Here is a 24,212-nt window from a genome sequence, read left to right on the forward strand (position 1 = left end):
ATAAGTTGCTATAGAATAAAGGAGACTTAAATTGCAAAGGGACCACTCTTATCTAAGGCTCCATCAAAATCAATTTTTAAATGGAAAAAATGATTGACCATAAAAGAAATACTAGAGAACTCTTTCAGCTGTTATCACCTGATGGGCATCTTATTGCCTTTGTTGAAGACCCAAGAAGGAAAAGGATGTCACACTGAGCAGGAATTTAAGGATAGCATGAACCATTTATTCCATAGAGAAAGCAGCAATGACAAAAATAGTTAAGAGGTTTTGTATACATTGGTTCAATCATCAATTCAAATGGAGACTGCAGCCAAGAAATCAGAAGACTTGAAACTAGGAAGGGCAGCAATGAAGGAACTATAAAAGACCAACAAGTATAAGGATGTGTCACTGGCCACCAAGACCAAGACCATCCACACTCTTGTATTTCAGTTAAAAAAAAAAAAAAAAAAAAAAAGGACAGGGGGAGAAAAAGATTCAGTAGAAATTGTGGTGCCAGAGAAGAGCTTTGCTTGGAGATACCTTGGACTGCCAGAAAAAACAAACAAGTAGGTTCTAGAGCAAATCAAGCCTGAACAATCCTGTGAGGCAAAAATGATGAAATTGAGGCTGTGTTACTTTCAGCACATCATGAAAATGCAGGATTCTTGGAAAAGACAATAATGATGGTCAGGGTGGATTTGATTTGAATCAAATTGATTTTTAGCACATTTAGATCACAATCTAAATTTAAAAATCTGATGTTTTGATAATTTAAAATTTTTTAAATCATTTTTTTCTAATTTAAATACGTTTGATTTTAAAATATCACTGATTTTTATCTACCCTAATGCTAGGAAAGGTTGAAGGCAGCAGGAAAAGAAAAAGACCAAATATGAGATGGATTGACTCTTTAAAGGAAGCCATAGGCTTGAGACTTGAGGACAGGACATTTTGGAAATCACTTATTCATGGGGTCACCATAAGACAGAAGCAACTTGACAGCACATAACAACAACAGTAATTCAATGAAGATAAATTGTTTCCATTAACTATAACTAAACTTAACACAATTTAAGGCAACCGTTTCCAAATATGACCCCACACACACACACACACTGCCATTGTTCCTGGAGTTCAAATGCCAGAAGCCTTAATCACTATGCCCTATGGTCAAGGGTTCTGGAAGTTTTATATTTTAAGTTCTGAAATCGTAGCTTGGATGGCATATTAAACTGAAGGTGAGAAAAATAGTTTCAACTCTTCTCCTCGTAGGAGGAAGAAGGAAAACTGCATAAGGCAAGAGAGAGGCAAGGTTTGTCCAGATGAAAGCTATGTCAAAACCACAATAAACCACTGGGTATGCTTACATTTTAAAATGCCCAAGCTGGAAAGAATTCACAAACTCTGTCGCACTGGCAGAGAACAGGCAATTTTTAAATGTAAAATCTAAACACTTGGCAGCAAATCCAACCTCCTTGTTCCAATAAGCTCACCTTCATGACACAAACATTTCAATCATTGACTTGAATGTGAAGTTAAGTTTCCCTATAAGGCATTCCAATGCAAAAGAACTTGAGAATCAGCATACCACAGCTGAACAAGAACACCATAAACACGAAAACATTTCAGCTTACATTTGGCTCTCATTCATAAGATTTGGACTTTATATGTTATACAGTACTTTGTTAGAACTAGTTTGCTTATGACCACAGCTCATCAAATAAAAAAAAATTAAGTCAGACACTTGTGACAGGATGGAGAAAGGAGGCAACACTAATGCCCAGGTGAGACCTCATTCTGGCACACGATCACGGGCTCCTGGACCCTAAATAGTAAATCCCAAGAATACTACTTTGCATGAGCTCTGTTTTAGCAATTACTGTCCTTCCACTGAACTTCTACAAATCTAAGAGCCAATTACACATCACATGACGTGGGAACTTGGGTGATTATTTACTTCACACAGTGAAATGTAAAGAGACAGTTGTTCCCGATAATTCGGGATCCTTCAGTAGTTAATCTCGTGGAGAAAAAAACCAAGTAACTATGGTTTTAAGATTGCAAGGTAATGGTTATATTTCATGAATATGCAAGCAAACTCAAGAATACATGACACCTGAATTAAGTTTAAAGTACATCTTGCTAGATAGCTCAGTGCTTTACGCATCTTTATTTATTTGTTTGTTTGTTTGTTTGATTGATTGATTTTTACCCCACCCCTCTAGACATTTTGTACTCGGGGCAGCTAACATAGATAAAAGCACTTCAAATTGACACATATAAAAATACAATAATAACAATTAATTAAAAAACAGCAAGTTTCCAAGATGGCATTGCTCAACAAAAGAGAAGAAAAGAAAGGGAAAGCAAAAAACACCACTTAATTGACTGGAGGTAAGTCCTGTTTAAATAACCAAGTTTTCAACTGGTTTTTGAAAACACCCAGAGAGGGTGCCAGCTGAATTTCAGTAGGGAGAGTGTTTCACAGCCGAGAAGGCCCGGTTTCTTGTTTTTTCTTTCCGGGCCTCTCTCGGCGTCAGGCCCCTCAGCCATCCCTGCTGGCTGTGTCGGGTGATTCGGGTAGATCTGGGTGGGAGAAGACGATCTGCCAAATATTGAGGTCCCAAACCGTTTAGGGCTTTATATATAATCATTAACACTTTGAAGTCAATGCGGAAACGGATGGGCAAAATATTGCCAACAAAAAAATGGCCTACACAGCAAATAGAAAATGCCCAAAATAGTTGCAATCACTGCAAGATGACCTGCAACATCAATACCTATTGTCATGTAAGAACTACAGAATAAAAGATGAAACATTACCCTTCATGATAACTTTTGTTGCCGATGTAGAAGGTGTTTCAGGATTTTTGGTTCCTCCTGTCAAGTTTGCTGCCCCTTGGTCAGTGGTCTCGTGGGCCTCTTCAGAACCCCATGGAGTCTCTTCCTGCTTTATTTTGATCTTTTTATCTTCTCTTTCAGGTAGCTTCAAGTGCCTTTTTGGTGTGTGAATATTTTCTTTGGAAAAAATAGCATCTTTAAACTGTTTTTGCCATTCCAGAGCAGGAACAACTGGGGAACTTGGAACACGGCTTTGGACAGAAGCCTTTTTGGTAAACATTGCTGGAGGCGAAACTGGTGGCGAATCCAAGACTGCCTGGAGCAGCCTCTGCCTAAGAGCAAACACAGAATTACATCAATGTTTCTCTGCAATCCACACAGGGAGTTGGACCAGAAAAGTTCCTAATCTGCCCGCTCTGCTAATTTACAGAATGAAAGAAAACTCAGCAATTGACTAAGAACTCTATAAACCCTCACTGAGTAAGCAGCTACTTTATGGAGATACTCAGGCTAGAATCCAAATCATAAGCAAGAAAGAACAGTAAATGAACTGAACCTCATAGCAGTATACTACTTTAAAAAGAGAATTTGCAGCTGTTCCCTTGATAAAGCCATGAGTGTCTTTTTCAATGTGGATTTATTTGGTTATATGGACCCAGCTTACCCGAGTCTTGGTAACACATGTTGTCCAGAATTAAATCCTGAACAGTTCATGTTTTATTGTGGAGTAACCTAGCATTCAGAAGTACCTCCACAAGACAAGATGGCAGAGCAGCGTATCAAATCATTACCTAGAGTTCAGAATCATACCAGAAAGGGGAACAACTACTAAATGAATAACAGAAGCAGGTGAAGGATCAAGTCAGTGTAACATATGGTACTCTCAAAATTAATTTTGCAATAGATCAACATTGGTGGTATGTATACTTCAAAACTTTTGTCACAGGTTATGGTCAAGGATTCTCAATATTGGAGAAGTCTCTTTAGGGTCAATCACTCATGTTCCATCTTTTATCCTAATTCACATTCTGAAGGTGTTTACACATAATAATAAATCAATTAGTTGATTAACTTATTAAAAGAGAAAGCTAACATAACATAGCATTTCTTTGTGTTATATCAACAATGATATACAGTATTTGCCATATACAAAGCATCAGCAGCTCATAAGTAATCCCTTTTCCTTTTGGGGGTGGGGATTCTCATGATGTCATATAGCATACACCTCCACAACATACTCCATTACAAAAATGTACTTTGTTCTTGGGGACAAGGAACTACCACAATATCAAGGAAAAATATGTATCTTAAAGTTGATTTTTTTAAAAAAGATATGCCCTTCTTTAGATTATGCTTTTTGAAAAATTTCCAGTTTAAAAGGAAATGCAGGGGTACAGGCAGGAACATAGTCTCCACCCCAGAGAAGAATCTACATGTATCTCATTAGAACATCGTTCTAAGACTAAAGGAAATATTAGCATCATGGCTGCAGTTCCTGGTCTATATCGTCTTTCTGGTTGATATCTGAGGAGCAAAGGAACCAATACCATATACTGTGTATGACATCAGAAAAAAAAATACCTTGAATAATGTCTGAAAACCATACTTAAGGTAACATATTGCATGCACTCCAAAGAATGTCTTAACTAACATTATTCAATGATATTTCAAGTGGCTAGCTGACATGATGGCACCACTATACAAGTAGCTGAAAATTCAGCACAAAATCAGACTCTGAAAGAGAATTACATTTTCCAAAAATAGGTCTAGATCTTCTGTGAAGCAAACAGCACCAGAAAATGCCCTGCAAGACTCTATGGGTTGCTGTTGAGATGCATTCATTCAGCTACATGTGAAGAAACCAAAAGCTATCAAGATGGTGCACACCTTGCTAATGATGGTACACACCTTGCTCATGCTTTATATAGCTACTGTAAGGGCAAGAGAAGGGGATGACAGAGCACGAGATGGCTGGACAGTGTCATCAAAGCTACCGACATGAATCTGACCGAACTCTGGGAGGCAGTGGAAGACATGAGCGCCTGGCGTGCTCTGGTCCATGGGGTCACGAAGAGTCAGACACGACTTAACAACAACAACAACAACAACAACAACAACAACAACAACAAGAAGGAATAAGCTAAGTGGTGACATCTAGTGGCCATATATTGTACACAACTGTACCTCAGTGTATAACACAGGAAAGAAAAGAGGAATAAAAAATCATGGGCATAATTTTTAATACAGTTAATACGTAACAGTTGGGTGCAATATAGTCTGAAGTACTGTACAGACAGAATTCTCCCTCACGGATAAGAGTGTAATGACTAGAACAGAAGTTAAAAGCTGCACAGGGAAACTACCTATCTCCTGTCTTTCTCTGCAAAAGACTGCTTACATAGAGGAAGAGCAGAAAAAATAATTTTCCACCAATTTCCATTCCCCGGTGCTTCTCTGCATACAAACATAACACCTGTCCTGAATCACTACAAAAGCAAAATGTTTTCACTGACTTTGAAGAACACATAAAAGTTCTAAACACTTTACTATATATATTCTGATACATTGTCTTTGAAATTTAGTAACAACCAAGGTGATTCAAAATAGAATTTATTTCTGACAAGAAGTATAGCTTAAGTTCTTTCACTGAAACACAGAATCTACACATACAAAGGTGATCATGGTTGCGTAGTAAAGGTCACATTTACAAATTATTTGGAAGCTGGAATCTTTTTTTATCTTAAAACACAAATCAGCAAAATGGTTTCAAAATAACTTTCTCCTTATTACCTCATGAAATAAATAATGGCTCATCTATAAAGACCAAACCAGTCTGCATGAAGTAACTTGGAACTTTTAATATATATACGTGTGTGTGTGTGTGTGTGTGTGTGTGTGTGTGTGTGCGCGCGCGCGCACATGTGCATGCAAGAGAAACTGTGTGGATACAACCCTCACATATACTCTGAAAATGCATAAGTGGCAGCTTAGTGGATCTTGCACCGGCCCAATGACAACAGTGGATGCAGATCACACTAGGAGTGAAAGAGAAAACATTAATGACTTTGTTGCTCCAAAGTGTAAGTATGTATGGTTTTTGTAACTTTCTCTTCAAATTTATGCCAAAACAAAGACCTTCAGACACTGAAGAAAAAAGAGCTAAATCTGAAATCCAATGTCAGTCCAAACTGCATGACACCCATTAGACATAAAATAACATGCAACTGGATTTAGCTAAAGGTATTCTGCACAACAGAAAACTGAATGCAGATTTCCAAAGAATAGCAAGGAGAGACAAGACGGCCTTCTTAAATGAACAATGCAAAGAAATAGAGGAAAATAACACAAAAGGAAAAACCAGAGATCTGTTCAGGAAAACTGGAGATATTAGAGGAACATTTTGTGCAAAGATGGACATGATAAAAGGACAAAAATGGGAGGGAACTAACAGAAGCAGAAGACATCAAGAAGAGGTGGCAAGAATACACAGAGGTATTATATCAGAATGATTTGGATATCCTGGACAACCCAGATAATGTGGTTGCTGACCTTGAGCCAGACATCCTGGAGAGTGAAGTCAAGTGGGCCTTAGAAAGCTTGTCTAACAACAAGGCCAGTGGAGGTGATGGCATTCCTTGAAATATTTAAAATCTTAAAAGATGACACTGTTAAGGTGCTACGTTCAATATGTCAGCAAGTTTGGAAAACTTTACAGTGGCCAGAGGACTGGAAAAGATCAGTTTACATCCCAATCCCTAAGAAGGGCAGTGCCAAAGTATGCTCCAACTACCGTACAATTGCACTCATTTCACATGCTAGCAAGGTTATGCTCAAAATCCTCCAAGGCAGGCTTAGCAGTATGTGGACCGAGAACTCCCAGAAGTACAAGCTGGATTCCGAAGAGGCAGAGGAACTAGAGACCAAATTGCTAACTTGCGCTGGATTATAGAGAAAGCCAGAGTTCCAGAAAAACATCTACTTCTGCTTCATTGACTATACAAAAGCCTTTGATTGTGTGGACCACAGCAAACTATGGCAAGTTCTTAAAGAAATGGGAGTGCCTGACCACCTTATCTATCTCTTGAGAAACCTATATGTTGGAAAAGAAGCAACAGTTAGAACTGGATATGGAACAACTGATTGGTTCAAAATTGGAAAAGGAGTACGATAAGGCTGTATATTGTCTCCCGGCATATTTAACTTATATGCAGAATACATCATGTGAAAGGCTGGACTGGAGGAATCCCAAACCGGAATTAAGATTGCCGGAAGAAATATCAACAACCTCTGATATGCAAATGATACCACTCTGATGGCAGAAAGTGAGGAGGAATTAAAGAGGGTGAAAGAAGAGAGTGCAAAAAACGGTCTGAAGCTCAACATAAAAAAACTAAGATCATGGCCACTGGTCCCATGACCTCCTGGGAAATAGAAGGGGAAGATATGGAGGCAGTGACAGATTTTACTTTCTTGGGCTCCATGATCACTGCAGATGGAGACAGCAGCCCCGAAATTAAAAGACCCCTGCTTCTTGGGAGGAAAGTGATGACAAACCTTGACAGCATCTTAAAAAGCAGAGACACCACCTTGCCAACAAAGATCTGCATACTCAAAACTATGGTTTTTCCAGTAGCAATGTATGGAAGTGAGAGCTGGACCATAAAGAAAGCTGACCGCCGAAAAATTGATGCTTTTGAACTGTGGTGCTGGGAGGGGGATCTTGAAAGTCCCCTGGACTGCAAGGAGAACAAACCTATCTATTCTAAAGAAAATCAACCCTGATTGCTCACTGGAAGGACAGATTCTGAAGCCGAGGCTCCAATACTTTGGCCATCTCATGAGAAGAGAAGACTCCTTGGAAAAGACCTTGATGTTAGGAAAGTGTGGAAGCAAGAGAAGGGGACGACAGAGGATGAGATGGTTGGACAGTGCCATCAAAGTAACCAATATGAATTTGACACAACTCCGGGAGGCAGTGGAAGATAGGAGGGCCTGGCATGCCCTGGTCCATGGGGTCACGAAGAGTCGGACATGACTGAACAACTAAACGAACGAACGAACGATTCTGCACAATCACAACTGCAGAATTTGAAGGTTTCTAGAAGTCATCAAACCCAACAATCTCTTGCACCTACAGACATATAAAGAAGTATCTATAGACAGATAAAGAAATATTTTTTAAAAATACCTTTAGGGAAGTTAGAGGGTGCTGCAAGCATTGATATTCTAGTTTGAAACTAGACCTGCCTTACTAAAGACATACTAACTGAATCTTAGTAGATGAGATTTATGCACATCTATTAATGGAAATCAAAATTAAATATTACAATCTATTATTAAACTGGGTATAAGAAACACTAGTCCTTCTGAGCAATAAAATAATAAAGTAGAAGTGCCAGTAAATTATTGGTCACTGATGCAATTTATGAACAAAGCACAAACTAAAATATTAATGTTGTGGAATTTAAAAGGGCCCTCTCTCAAGAAACAAAAGGAACTGGGAGCCACATATAATTTTTCCACATTAAAATCAAGCTTCTGTTTCTGCAATTTCTTCTACATATAATCACTACTGAACAGCATGTACAGAAAGGAGAATCTTGTACAGAACGTAGGAGAAAAAAAGAAAAAAGAACAGTCAACAATCTCTCTAATTTTCCACCAGGGCTGGGCAGGGGCTCCATCCTGTAAGTGTCAGATTCTGACAGTGACCGGAACCAAATGGGCAGCATCACTGGCTGCAGGTGCACAGCACCCATGCAGTGCTGCACAGCCATGCACCTGTGCAGCTTAGAGGGAACACTAATGAACAGTTAATACATACCAAATAAACTGTGGTTATTTATTTATTTATTTATTCATTCATTCATTCATTCATTCATTGAATAAATAACTGACTACTCTGGGTGGGTAACAACATATAAAATAAACAATTTAAAATATAGGAACAAAGTAATGCCTCTAAAGACAATAACTCAAGATGGAGGAACAAAATAAATCAAGAAGTGGCTGGAGGGAAGGGTTGCCTAAATAGATGGGTTTTCAGTTGGCCTTTGAATATGCCAACTGAAAATTATGGTAAACCATGGGTTATACTGGATGTGAACTGTATATTCATCTGCGTCATCCTTCCTCCTCCACTTGTGTACCATAATTTGGTAAAGACTCTGTATTTTTAAAGAACAGCTTCATATACAGTGGATATTAAAAGTTTACATACCCCTGTTAAAATGTTGTGTCTGTGATGTAAAAAAAATGAGACAAAGATAAATTTCAGAGCTTTTTCCACCTTTAATGAGACCTATGAACTGTACAACTCAGTTGAAAAACAAACTAAAATCTTTTAGGGGTAGGGAAGTAAAAATAAAAAAAACCTGAAATAATATGGTTGCATCTGTGTGCACACATTTAAACTAATACTTTGTTGAAGCACCTTTTTATTTTATTACAGTACTCAGCCTCTTTTGGTATGAGTCTGTCAGTATGGCACATATTGACTTGGCAATGTTTGCCCACTCTTCTTTGCAAAAACGCTCCATATCTGTCAGATTGCAAGGGTGTCTCTTGCGCACAGCCCTCTTCAGATCACCCCACAGATATTCAATCAGATTCATGTCTGGGCTCTGGCTGGACCATTCCAAAACGTTAATCTTCTTCTGGTGAAGCCATTCCTTTGTTGATTTGGATGTATGCTTTGAGTTGTTGTCATGTTGAAGTTCCTCCTTATGTTCAGCTTTCTAGCAGAAGCCTGAAGGTTTTGTGCCAATACTGACTAGTATTTGGAACTGTTCAGAATTCCCTCTACCTTGACTAAGGTCCCTGGCCCAACTAAAGAAAACCAGCCCCAAAGCATGATGTTGCCACCACCATGCTTCCTTGTGGGTATAGTGTTCTTTTGGAGATGTGCAGTGTTGTTTTTGCACCACACATATCTTTTGGAATTATGGCTAAAAAGTTCAACCTTGGTTTCGTCAGACCATAACACTTTTGCCCACATGCTTTTGAGAGACTTTAGATGTGTTTCTGCAAAACTGATCTGGACTTGTATGTTTTTCTTCATAAGAAAAGGCTTCTGTCTTGCCACTCTACCCCATAGCCCAGATATATGAAGAATACGGGAGATCCACACAGCCAGGACCTGCCAGATATTTCTGCAGCTCCTTTAATGTTGCTGTAGGCCTTTTGGCAGCCTCCCTGACCAATTTTCTTTTAGTCTTTTCATCAATTTTGCATGGACGTCCAGTTTTTGGTAATGTCACTGTTGTACCATATTTTCTCCATTTGATGATGACTGTCTTTACTGTGTTCCATGGTATATCTAATGCCTTGGAAATTCTTTTTTACCCTTCTCCTGACTGATGCCTTTTAACAATGAGGTCCCTCGGATGCTTTGGAAGCTCTCTGCGGACCATGGCTGTTGCTGTAGGATGTGACTAAGAAAATGTCAGGAAAGACCTACTAGCACAGCTGATCTTTATTTGGGATTCCTCAGAGGTACTTTAAATGATGGCAGGTGTGTACTGACTCCTACTTAACATAAGTTGAAATGTGAACACAGCTACATCCCCAGTTATAAGAGGGTGTGCACACATATGCAGCCATATTATTTCAGGTTTTTATGTTTAGTTCCCTCCACCTAAAAGATTTGTTTATTGTTCAACTGAGTTGTACAGTTCATAGGTTTCATTAAAGGTGGAAAAAGTTCTGAAATGATTTATCTTTGTCTCATTTTTTTACATCACAGACACTTGACATTTTAACAGCGGTGTGTAAACTTTTAACATCCACTGTAATATCCAAACCAGGAAGGGGGAAAGTTATCCTACCAAAGGATGCAGGAAGGAAAGCATAGTCCTTAACACAACAGAAGCAAGTCTGCCCCCACTGCAAGGAGGAGGATATTATGGTGAAGGATGGAGCAGTAACAGGAGAGGCAGCCATATTAGATGCCTAATCCCCTGTCCATCTGTGAATGTGCAAATAACCATGTCGTTCCATCCGAAAAGGATAAAACTTCAGCAGCACTCACACCTATATTACTGCCTATGCCACCAAACACCACCCTTCCCACATGAAGGAAAGAGTAGAGTGGTGTCGGTCTATTGATAAAGGAAGAGATGTAACAGCCTTCCCTCCACTCGGAGGATATGGTAAATACCTCTTCCGAGACACCAGCTCCAAAGGAAAGAGGAAGAAACAACAGGACTTCTCCCTAATGCCTCAGACTGCTCTGTATACATCTATTTCCTCTGTATAGTCCCCACAAGCTGATAATTAAGCTAGCCGTGATCCAAACCAAGTTTAAGGACTTCCTACAAACCAGGATACTTCACATTCTGATTTGGAAGTAGACCCTAAACTACCATCTGTTGGTCCAAAAAACATGAAGAACTATGATTTAAGTGGGTAGGAGAGGTTTGTTAGCAAATGCAGACGAAAACATAGTGAAACACATCTGCCTCCTGGCTCATTCAGCCACCTAGGAACATCAGGTGGTAATGAATTCACAGAGCAGCAGCTATGTTATCTATTGCCACTTCTTTTGCAAATGCTTCATTTTGCTGAAACATATACCACACCTAAAAACAAGCCTGGCACAATTGTAGTCTCTGTGGAATACTCAGCAATTATCACAGAAGGCATATTAAGTTGCAGCACTTCTGCCTCGAGGAATATACTCAGTGCAAGAAGCAAACACAAAACCAAAGCTAGCCATGGAATAGAGAAATGGTTTCCACAATACAGCAAGCACAAGAAACATTTGTGGAAATGTTTTCATTCCACAGCTGTAATATTTTGGTTGTAATCCTATTCCTGCCAGATGATTTACTCGTGTCTTATTTTGCACCTTAAGTTTGGTTAGGGATTCCAGAGCCCTTGTTTTTAATCTCCTTATTAAGGATTGAGAGAAGGCTTGCATTACCTTCTTCAGATGCTGAGAACAACCAAACAAGTTTGTATGAGTTACAACTGGGAAAACTGGTCACAGAAGTGTAAAAACACCCAGGCTTTTGAGCAGAAGAAAAATAGAGCAGCTTGTTGACAAAAGTAAGTCTCCTGAAAATGCATCTGACATATCTGCCTTTGAAAGGAACATGAGAAGCAGGCCAGAGTACCCTATCAACAAACATAGGCTACTTTATGCCAGCACTTTCAATATGCAATAGACTTAAAAAAATTAAAAGAGGAACAAGAAATTTATTCTCAGCAGTGGTGTTAATAACTTTGGTGTATTTCAAAGATAGGGCATTCCAAAAGTTTTCTTCCTGCTGTTCTAAGAAAAACAGATCCACCTATATTGTCAATTTATCCTGGATAATCTTTTTGAAATGCTATTTAAAAGTGACACTTTTCGCTCTAACACGCAGTGCAATGTTCCACAAACATTCAGGAAGACAAGCCCAACTTCTATGAAATTCAAATCCATTAAAGCAGGTCCCTCTAACAAAAGTTAGGTTTCCTTTGATGGCGGTTCTTCTTCTTTTCCCCTGAATCTTGTCCTCATTTTCTAGTTCAACAATCTTACATCTCTTCCTCCATCAACCGTTATTCCTTAGCAAAGCAGTATTACAGCTTGTCATGCAAAAACTAACTCTGCATTTTCAGATCACCATTTTCAGATCAGAGAAATCTCAAAGTAGACAGAGAGAGTTATTGGGATGATTGGTAATAAGAGCAAGAACAAATTGCTATCACAATCTCAATCTGACAGGTGTGGTGCCTAGAAGATGGAGACTGACAGATGTAGGAATCGAGGAAAGACAGCATCTTATCAACATGCCTATTTACATTGTCCCTTCAATACTGGGATCCAAGAAAATGATTAAAAAATCAGATATAATAAAAATTACAATACATTATAATATCAAAGCACAACTAAACAGCTTACCATATTATAAAACCTGAATCTGAATAAATCCAGAACATTGGGGGGGGGGGGCAATTAAAAAGGCACAGCAACTTTCAACTCTTTAACAATCCGAAAACATGGACAGATATTCACTAGTGGGATCAGGATTGCCAGCAGCAATCCAACAGCAATTTTTGACTTTTACAGGCTCCCCGTCCATATCCCAAGGTTCCCAAAAGCTTCCCCAGGGGCAAAAGGAGCTTTATGGAACCTTAGGATGTAAAACAGAGGGATATGAATTAAATGTTACTAGCATAATCTGTGATGACAATATCAGCTTCCACCACATAATTTTAAGCAAACAGGATTGTGGCCACTGATTCAAGAAAATAATCTCAGCCCCAATTCTTTTAGAACTTTACAGATATATATAAGAGACCAAGGAGTAGAAAATAAATCTTTTCTCATTACTACATGAGACGAGGCAAATTTGAAATCATAACCTTTCAGAAAGAATAAAATTTTACCCTGATGTATGAATACAGGGGTTCCATTGTGTTAATTTGATAGGTCGGTTACCTCAAAAATTAGTTTTAGTATAACAATTTAATGCGGATAGTTCTCTAAGGCACAAGATGCTGCAAAGATCAGTTGCGTCATCCAAAATGAATTGGGATACAAGATTTTTTTTCTTGCCTCAGTCCACGTTCTATGGCCTTCTCATTTTGAAAGAAAGAAAAAAAATTCATGCAGAAAGGTTAAAAGTTTAGTAGGATAGCTGAGGTACAAAACTGAGTCATTCAGAAAAATTTTATTTTGGGCAGCTATAAGGTAAAGCAGTCGATAGTAATGCAGTTCAGCTGTCCAACTGAGAGGAAATGTCCAATTATCATCTTCTTCTTCTTAAGACAAGCAATTCCAATTTTATTCCTATGTGGACTTAAAAGCTATTCCATTACAGAATGCCCATTATCAGATTTGGGGTTTTAACATTCATTTACCAATAACTCTTCTCCAAGCAATATTCTTGTTAGATGTCTTTAGTCAAGTCATCAGACACATACTAATAATAACTAATATCCCTAGTGTATCTAAGGACTTGACTAAAGATAGGTAACAAGAGTACCAAAGCAACTCCCAAACCTAACAAGAGATGGGGGGGGGGGGATTAGCAAGCTTTCCCTCATGTCAATTCTTGAATTCTATATTTTCTATTCTTTTATTCCCCATCTTGATCATGCTATATTAATGTTCAAATGTTTTTATTATGAATGTTGTTTATTTTGATTGTGCTGTTTTTATTCTTATTTAATGATATTTTATGATTTTGTAAGCCACCCCAAGTAGATGCTGTCTAGGGGGGGCAGGGTATAAATCAAATGAATAAATAATAAAATAAATACAGTGGTGCCCCGCATAGCGAGGATAATCCGTTCTGGATAAGTCGTCGCTATCCGGGGCAAAAAACCCCATAGGAACGCATTAAACCCTGTTTAATGCATTCCTATGGGGGATAAACTCACCGCAAAGCGGAAATCCTCCATACGGCCGCCATTTTCGCCACCTCGGTAAGCGAGGAAACCGCGCACAAATGCTGTGGGTGGCCATTTTTTCTCCCGGCGGCCATTTTGGAACCACCGATCAGCTGTTTTCTAAACATTGCAATGCGAAGATTGGTAAGCGAAACGCTTACCGATCATTGCAGTGCAATGTTTAGCCATTCTAAACCTCGCAATGCGATCGCTTTTGCGATCGCAAAATCCGCATCGCTATGCAGATTCGTCATTAAACGGGGCACTCGCTATGCGGAGCACCACTGTACATAAAAAGACATCAGCCCTTTTTGCAGTGCTATCTGGACTGACAACAAAAATGTACCAAAAGACAGCAAAGATATTTGTGAAAGAACTACTTATTTTCAGTCAGCCCTAATTTCTGTTCCTTTCAAGACAGCAATAAGAGAAGGAAGTTCAAAACTATGGGGGCCACTTAACAACTACAACACACACCTTGCCAAATGGAACTCTTGCTTTCATTCTTATAAAAAAACCCTCAGTAGTAGATATTTATTTGCAGCTGTATCTTAAGTATATGGAAGTACGGATGCAGCTAACTGATAAGGTGTTGGGTGCACCGCTACCACACACCCAGTCATGTTCCTGATCCAGACAGTTAGTTCATCAACTATCTGCAATTAGCCACAGTGACTCTTCCTGTACGTGCATAAAATTGTTTTGGCCAGTTAATCTTACATTTCCCCTCTCAACTAATTGAGCCCAGTTAACAGAGAAAGACCAGCCTTCCTCAAAACATGCTTTTATTGCCAATTGTTGACTGCTAGCCTTATTATTGCAAATACTGTAGTAAATTTACTAAAGTAACTTTACTAACCTTAGATATTCTTGAATGAATACTGACTGCAAAATGATTCAGTCACACATACAGTAGAAGTGACAGGTATTTGTATGGTTCAGCTTCAACACTCTTCATTTATCATTTGGTCAATACCAAATTATATAGATACATTACCAAATTAGTCTCAAACACAATAGTTAAACTGAGCTGCACTTGCGATAAAACCAGTATAGTCTTAACTGAAAGTCTTAACTGAAAGTGCTTCATCTCTGACGTGATATTAGAGTCTATAAACAACCTGAACTCCACAAATCCCATGCAGTCCTGCTGCCAGTTCACTTGGTGAACTGGTGAACTGGTGGTGGTGCTGTGGGCTAAACCGCAGAAGCCTGTGCTGCAGGGTCAGAAGACCAAGCAGTCGTAAGATCGAATCCACACGATGGAGTGAGCGCCCGTTGCTTGTCCCAGCTCCCGCCAACCTAGCGGTTCGAAAGCATGCAAATGCGAGTAGATAAATAGATACCATCTCGGTGGGAAGGTAAACAGCGTTCCGTGTCTAAATCACACTGGCCATGTGACCACGGAAAGATTGTCTTTGGACAAACGCTGGCTCTATGGCTTGAAGAGTGGGATGAGCGCCGCCCCCTAGAGTTGGACACGACTGGACAAAAATTGTCAAGGGGAACCTTTACCTTTACCTTTAATGCTGGTCTATATCCACCCCAAGCGATATCCAAAAGAAAAACTGGCAAGAACATACTTGTTTAGCACACAGGGAGAGCAGCAGTGCAGTGGTTATGGAAAGAGTGCTGTTGAGTAGCTGCTGAATTCATTCCCAGAAAGGATCCTCTTCCAGACATGCTACGGTTTCTGCCAAGAAGTCCCTGTTTTTCCAGCTTTGCAAAAGGAGAGCTTACAACACAGAAGCACATCCTTCAAACACCTCCTGACCAAAAAGCACAGGGCAGAAGGCAAACACCCCAGTTTCTCTTGCAAATATCCTTTTATACCATGTCAGATATTTTGGTCATCAAGCCCAGTCCTACTGAGCCTGCAACTTTTCATGGGTTTTAAACCACATTTGGGAACTTTACCGTTTTGGACTGTAACTGCCAGATTTACTATTTTGGACAGTAACTCTCAGAATCCGTCAAGCAGAATGACTTGAGGATTCTAAGAGTTGCAGTCCAAAATAATAACTTCTGCAAACTTTTACTCCCCACAGATCTAAACTCTGCTCTTCCCATTATTTCTTCTCTATCCCCGCTCTATCTTCTAACAATGGTTTCCTAGCTGTGCTTTGCTCAGCTTCCAAACAAAGTGGTATTGCAGGAATCACGTATGCTTGCTTGTTTAAATCACATATTTAAACATCTTTATAGATGAGTGAAATGTTGCATGAATATAAAATATCCAATTAACTCCTGAAAGCCCAAATGGTCCCTGACCAAGAATCCTTACACACCCTTTTTTTACCGTGCACAGATTTAAATATTTAATGTCATTATTATAGAACAGATAAGCTTGTAATTCCCAGTGAAACCTGATTCAGACTTTATATCACAGTGTATTACCTTGCAGAACTAAAAGTCTGTACCAATTCATCTAATATCCGGTTATTCTTCAGGTCAGGGCCCGTAGCTGCCTAAAAACAAAACAAAATATGTTGTTTCACTTAGACATAACTCCCCCCCAAAAAAATTTTTTAATTTGCTACATCTTAAAGAACAACATCAAAAATCATATACCATCTTTCCAGGAAACCTAGAAGCAAGTAAAAATAAGCTTTTGTAAAAAAAAATCTAAGAAATGGTGCACAGCTGCAGATTTGTTAAAATCACAAAAAGCAATCATGTTGTGGGTTTTGGCTGTGTTCTGAAGATTGTTCTTCCTAACGTTTCGCCAGTCTCTGTGGCCGGCATCTTACACTGTTTTTATCAGAGTAAAAAGCAGAACTTTAAAATGGAAAGACTGAACACTGATTAATTGCAGAACAACCAAATACAGTACAGGACATGGAATGGTTTGCTGCATACAAATTGTTCCTTTATAAGTCTGATACCCATCTTCCATCCACATTTAGTTGCCTTGTATGGTGCTAAACGTCTACTGTTTCTCTTGAAAAAACTCATGTCTTTATGCAGAAGATATAAATGCAGAAACAAAGTTATTTGTTTCAGACATATACACAAAGCCATCTTCCAAAAAAGCAATGGGTATCAACAGAGGCACAGAGTAGAACTTGGAGACTGTGAACATTTAGTAATTTGTAGTACAATTCATGCCTTTAGGAGCAAAGATTCTAAGGCAGACATACCTTGCTAGTTCTTATCGAAACCTTTGCTAGAGTTTCTAGGCAAACTGTTATTTTAAGAACTGCATTGAAATCCAACAAGCCTGAAGCAATAACTAATTCTAATTTGGCTTACTGTACATAGGCTTACATACAATTTACTTTCTAACAAAGTATTTTAGAGTCAACATGCTGTGCATATATAATACAGGCCTCACCTCTATTAGATAGTATTATCCCTGATTTGCTTCAGTCTCCACCCCAGAGATCATTAGAATTTTGGTTTTGATTATTCCCTTTTCATATTACAGAGCAGTCACAATGCAGAGCTATGACCGGGTATTCCAAGTAAATACATCATCAGGATAACAACTGTGAATAAGAATAGTCTAGAGTATGTCTGGTAATCTTCACATGCTTCTGGACTACAACTCCCATTATACCTCACCACTGGTTATGCTGGCTAAGGTTAAAGGGAATTCTAGGTCAAAAACATAGAGATGATCTCATTTGCCCACCTCTAGTTTAGAAGCTAACATGTGCTGGATTATGGAGAAAGCCAGAGAGTTCCAGAAAAACATCTGCTTCATTGACTACACAAAAGCCTTTGACTATGTGGACCCCAGCAAACTATGGCAAGTTCTTAAAGAAATGGGAGTGCCTGACCACCTTATCAATCTCCTGAGAAATCTATATTTGGGACAGAAAGCAACAGTCAGAACTGGATATGGAACAACTGATTGATTCAAAATTGGGAAAGGAGTACGACAAGGCTGTATATTGTCCCCCGGCTTATTTAACTTATATGCAGAATACACATATGAAAGGTTGGACTGGAGGAATCCCAAACTGGAATTAAGATTGCCAGAAGAAATATCAACAACCTCCGATATGCAGATGATACCACTCTGGTGGCAGAAAGTGAGGAGGAATTAGAGAACCTTGTAATGAGGATGAAGGAGGAGAGTGCAAAAATGATCTGTAGCTCAACATCCATGATAACTGCAGATGGAGACAGCAGACACAAAATTAAAAGACTGCTTCTTGGGAGGAAAGCAATGACAAACCTAAAAAGTATCTTAAAAAGCAGAGACACCACCTTGCCAACAAAGGTCTGCATACTCAAAACTATGTTTTTTCTAGTAGCAATGTATGGAAGAGAGAGCTGGGCCATTAAGAAGGCTGACCACCGAAGAATTGATGCTTTTGAACTGTGGTGCTGGGAGGGGGATCTTGAGAGTCCCCTGGACTGCAAGGAGAACAAAGCTATCAATTCTAAAGGAAATCAATCCTGAGTGCTCACTGGTAGGACAGATCCTGAAGCCGAGGCTCCAATATTTTGGCCATCTCATGAGAAGAGAAGACTCCCTGGAAAAGACCCTGATGCTGGGAAAGTGTGAGGGCAAGAGGAGAAGGGGACGACAGAGGACGAAATGGTTGGACAGTATCATTGAAGCTACCTACATGAATTTGACCAAACTCCGAGAGGCAGTGGAAGACAGGAAGGCCTGGCGTGGTCCTTTGGGTCACAAAGAGTCAGACACAAATTAACGACTAAACAACAACAACATTTAGAAGCAAGAGCAAGTGATGTGGAACTTAGGTTGTTTTATCTAGTCAGCCACAAATTCAGGAGTGGAGAAGGTGAGATAGTTAATTCACTCTGAATCTCCACAGCTCCATCTAAAATATGGACCTTTGCTCACAATTGCCAGTCCTATCCAAAATCAGCCCCCACAAGGGATTTCTCTTTCTCTCTCTCTCTCATCCAGTTCCTCCTCCCTGTGCCTAGTATTCTTAACGTATCCTATTTATCCCATACACTGTGAACTAGATTAGCCAGCCTGCCCCATCTACCGTTCTACAGTACTGTATTTTCCAGCCTGAAAAAAAGGAGAGCACATCAGACCAGTGGTGATGGGTCCAAAGTGCAGGTCAACTGAGATTGGGAAACTGACAACTGGCCCCGTCTTGATAAAGGTTGGGGGAAGAGGAAAAATTCTCTATAAGAAAGAATGCAAACACAGAATGATCCACTTTTATGTGAATGCACATGTGCCCTAAACCAGTTTCTCCAACAAACCTTATGGCTAAGTGGGGATTTAAACTTGTGTTTTGGCTTTACCCATTTATATGCTATTCTTCTCCCCTCTGCAGAGCTTTCAAGACTAACTTCTGTTTTCAAGATATGAATCTGTCATCCTTTCTGTTTCCTTGCTCTTTTAGAAGTGGCAAACCATTCTGGAAATTGCACTCCTTCCCCAATGCTTGCCACATTCTGACCAGTGCCCATAACATCCAATTTAAGATTTTACCAGTACTCAGAAGATTGAGGGGCTGTGTGCCATTTGGTGCAGGCTGGGAAACAGAAAATTACCCAGCACCCAAGAGCATACTTCAGAAACATTTCTGCCCACGAGTTCTATAATCAAATAAAATATTTGATTTTTAAAAATGGACTGGTTTGGTTTACAAAGGAATGTTCTCATATTTCGCTAGTGACCTAAACGATCTCATAAAGGAATCTTCTGCACTCAAATATGCGGTTTTGATTTTCTTCCCTCTTAGGTTCCAAAATGGTCCAGAACCAATTGCATCAGTACTGACAAAGACAGACAGACTTATTCTTACATATATTTACAGGGATATCTTTGCAGCCATAAATTAATTTGTTTTCTCTGTCCTTCTATATCCATATAGTAACTTTCCTTTCTATGAGACCTGACAAATTAGAGTTGTCATTTTAGTATATGACTGTTCAGTCTGCTGGCTTGACCATGTGGGCTTAAATATGCTTAATGACTTACAAGTAAAGCTTAGTCTCATCCATAGTAAAACCTGGATGACAATGTTCCAGATATGTTAGGCAAATAATCAGGTCTGGAGAAATCCTTTGTTCTCTGTGACACATGTGGCTCAAAATGCATTACTAGGGTTTAGGTAACTGAGATCACACTACTTTGAAACAAAAATAACCGTGGAGTCCAAGAATTCTGCAATAGCTTTCCATTCCTAAGAAAACTCCTTCAGGGCAAGAGACCACCTGTGAATGACTCTGTGAGGGTAAATTAATCCGAGAAGCAGCAAGGGTGCAACTTAACCCTTCTTTCCTCAGAGTTACTCCCCAAGAATCTCCCTATTCTTAATATGAAGTTTTTTAAGAATACATTAGCTAAACCTTCATTAGCTAATGAAGGTTTGAAAAATACATTAGCTAAGATAGATAAAATATTCAAAGAGATCTTCATAGGCTCAAGTATTGGACTGAAAACAACAAAATGAAATTCCAACAGGAGTAAGTGCAAATTGTTATACCTAAGGAAAAGAAACCAAACACAGAGTTACAAGACGAGGGATACTTGGCTCGGCAATATGACATGAGAGAACCATCTTGGAATTGTTACAGATCACAATCTGAATATGAGCCAACAGTGTGATGTGGCTGCAAAAAAGTCAAATGCTATTTTAGGCTGCATTAACAGAAGTATAGTTTCCAAATCCCACTATTCAGCACTAGTTAGGCCTTGTTCCCTCTATTCAGCACTAGTTAGGCCTTGTCAAAAGTACTGTATCCAATTCTTGGTACCACACTTTAAGAAAGATGCCAACAAACGGGAGTACGTTCAGAGGAGAGCAACAAGGATGATTAGAAACCGGAAACCAAGCCCTATGTAGAAAGACTAAAAGAACTGGACATGTTTAGTCTTGGGAAAAAGAAGGCTGAGGAGAGACAGCACTCTTTAAATACTTGAGAGTTTGTTATTCAGCAAATGGACAAGATCTGTTCTTGATCATCCCAGAGTACAGGACACATAATAATGGGCTCAAGTTACAGGAAGCCAGAATATCAGGAAAAATATCCTAACTTGAACTGCAGAGCTGGAAGAGACCCTACAGATCATAGAGTTCAGCCTTTGTCAAGAAGACACAGTAGGGAATCCAACGCCTAGCCTCTGGCTCCACAGCCAGATACCTAAATCACTGAGCTATCCATTGTTGTATTGTTAGAGCAGTACAACAATGGAACCAATCAGGAGGTGGTGAGTGCTCCTACACTGGAGGCATTCAAAAGAAATTTGGACAACTGTCAGATATACTTTAATTTGGATTCCTACACTGAGCAGGAGTTTGGGCTGAAAGGTCTTATATGCCCCTTCCAACTCCATAATTTTATGATTCAATAAATATTACACACACAAAAAAAAGAAATACCTCAGAATAGGTTGCCAGCAGAGGTACTGGGAAAAAAAATAGACTACTAAAAACGCTTGAAATTCAAATGACCAAAGAGAACATCAGTCATGTGAAACCGAAGAATACAATACTTGGCACTAAAGAGAAAGTTGTGAAGTATAGTTGCTTAAAGAGTCAAAATAATGCGAAAACTGGACTAGAATGACTTTGACACCTCTACGCACTCTCCATTTGTAAAACTCTAAAGCATTTGTACATAAGAAGAGTATAGCAGAAGATAAATACTTACCACACAACATGTTGGACACTGAGCCTTGTAGGATAGGGATTTCCGAATGCAGAGAGAACAATCTGCAAGGGGGGAAAAGACAATACACACCATTAATTCATGAGGAGGTTACATAGTGATATTGCAACTTTTACAAAACATGAATTGTAAATTTCATATTTGCAATTTTTTTAAAAAAAAAACTGTGTTTCGCTTTCTAAGCTGAACAAATACAAGTAACTAGCTTCACAAAGTATAGAAGAAATTATTTGAGACAGCCTTGCAGGTAAGATAGACAACTTTCATAGTTTATAACATACAATAAATGGACCCTAATTATTTCCACATATTGCTTAATGCCATGGAAAATTGGAAACAAGAGTTTTCAAGTCCTTTATTTTACCAAGTATATGTGCAGAGATGATTATCTCCTAAGAAACAATTCAAGCTGAACATACACCAGCTGCTGCAATACCACTTAGGTAGAATTTTTCTTACGCTCAATTATTATAGATTTTTTTTATTTAGACTAATTCCTATAGCTGTAAAAAATAGTTTATACATATATGTTCAGGTTTTTTTGGGGGGCGTGGTCCTTTTAGTAGCTCTTCTCACGTGACAAGGGCCCCTTGTCAAGCAAGGACATAACATGAACAGAGGAATAGAACATCCCCTTCTCACTTTTTTCAATCTGTGGCCCCTTCAAATGTGTCAGGGGCCCACAGGGAGCCATATGGTCCTCATTGAGAATGGCTGTTTTAAATAACTTTGTTTAAACTAAAACATGCAATTCATATAATCAGCCATGTTAAAGTACAGTATATGTTTATAATTTTTTACAAATTACTCCACTCCATCTTGCAAAACACATAAAAATTAGATCCTCTTTTTGAAACCAAATAAAACCAAAACATGGAGTAAACTAAACCAGTACTCAAGCAATATTGACACTGTAGGTCACAGATTAAACATTTATACTGTTAACGGTACTAATTACTGTGAGGAATTGTCAATGTTTATGATTATCAAACAGACAGCATGACCAATTACTTCCCATGTCCAGAGAAATCTTATTTTGCCCAGTAATTATCAGTACTTGTTGTGCATAAGTATTCAGCTCAAGGCCCACAACCAAGCATGCCTAATTCTGTGAATCTTGATTGTTTGTTCTCCTTGTATGCGCACAGAGAGGACAAAAGAGAAACCTATTAATTTCACTACTTATCTTCCAACTTATGAAAGTGCTATGATGCAAGAGATATGCAAGCAGCACAGAAAGTACAACAACCCCAATCCAAATTCTTTTATTTGCATTATGCACCTAGCAACTACAAAAGGTTTAGTTTAAATGCTATTCAGGTTTTTCTCCATGCGTAGGGCTTGCTGTATGTTTCATAAGCAGCTGTTTCCACACAGGATGTTCTCCATGATCTGAGCAGAGAATCTACGCATAAGCTGCTTTGTCTACCCACCTATGGAAAACCACCTGAAAAACTTTGTTTTGCAAACATTTAAAATGTTTCAGCAGCCAATTATTATTCACATTTCTGAGTAAATAATTACAAAATAAGAAATTTGATTTAAATACTTAAGCAAAACACAAAACAGACGGATATAAAATCACATTTGTATTCTACCTTCCCTCTAAGGAGCTCAAGGAACAGCATGCATTCCCATCCCATCTCTATCCACATAAGAATATTGGGAAATAGGATTCAATGAGAAGTAGTGGCTTGCCTATGAACTCTGTGGCTGTGTGACTTCTGAATCCACCTCTTCCCAGTCTAAACATCATCATGAGATTTATTTAAGTGCTTCTATTCCAACGTATGCTCAAAGCAGCTCACAAGGAAAGAAACAAATTTTCACTGTATGCATGCAACAGAAAAATCAATACATTTTAAAATTGACTTCATAATACTTCATACACATCCTCATTAGCAAACTTTGCATTAAAATTTTCCTAACCTTTCCCATACCGCAAAATCATCAGCAAAAAAGTTCATATTTAGACAACATACCTATCAATTGCTAATTTAAGCACCAGAAACCTTGCTCCTTATCAAAATGTTAAAATTTAAATCAATTACATTTAAAGTCTGCCAAGATAGCCAAACTTCAATGAGACTACAGAAGTTGGAACTGCAATAACCTTAACCACCATAAGAACAGCAAAAGTATGCACACATTATTTAGTGTGCATTTAGTATTCCCAACCAACCAGAAATCCCAATGACAAAGTCTACTAACACAGCACTCTTGTTGTGCCATAGAATGGTTGGGCAACCCATTCTACTAACACAGCACTCTTGTTGTGCCATAGAATGGTTGGGCAACCCATTGTTCACATACCGTATTTTTTGCTCCATAAGACACACTTCCCCCCCAAATAGTGGGGGAGAAAGTATGTGCGTCTTATGGAACAA

At 38.8% G+C, this 24,212-nt stretch overlaps 1 protein-coding gene across 8 annotated transcripts in view; it reads right to left on the minus strand.

Annotated features, from left to right (window-relative positions):
• RAD18 (RAD18 E3 ubiquitin protein ligase) overlaps positions 1-24,212 on the minus strand; it is a 151,018-nt gene that overhangs the window by 114,370 nt on the left and 12,436 nt on the right. For all 8 annotated transcript variants that reach the window (XR_013541618.1, XM_072989475.2, XM_072989474.2 and 5 more), the window contains exons 3-5: positions 21,808-21,869; positions 16,606-16,676; positions 2,809-3,158 (exon numbers count right to left, since the gene is read on the minus strand). Coding sequence is in view for 7 of the 8 variants with exons in the window: in XM_072989475.2 (XP_072845576.2) it covers positions 2,809-3,158; positions 16,606-16,676; positions 21,808-21,869 (483 nt within the window). In the remaining variant the exon portion in view is untranslated. The remainder of the gene's footprint in view (positions 1-2,808; positions 3,159-16,605; positions 16,677-21,807; positions 21,870-24,212) is intronic.

Source organism: Pogona vitticeps, chromosome 2 (assembly GCF_051106095.1).
Source record: "Pogona vitticeps strain Pit_001003342236 chromosome 2, PviZW2.1, whole genome shotgun sequence".
Classification (NCBI taxonomy): Eukaryota; Metazoa; Chordata; class Lepidosauria; order Squamata; family Agamidae; genus Pogona; species Pogona vitticeps.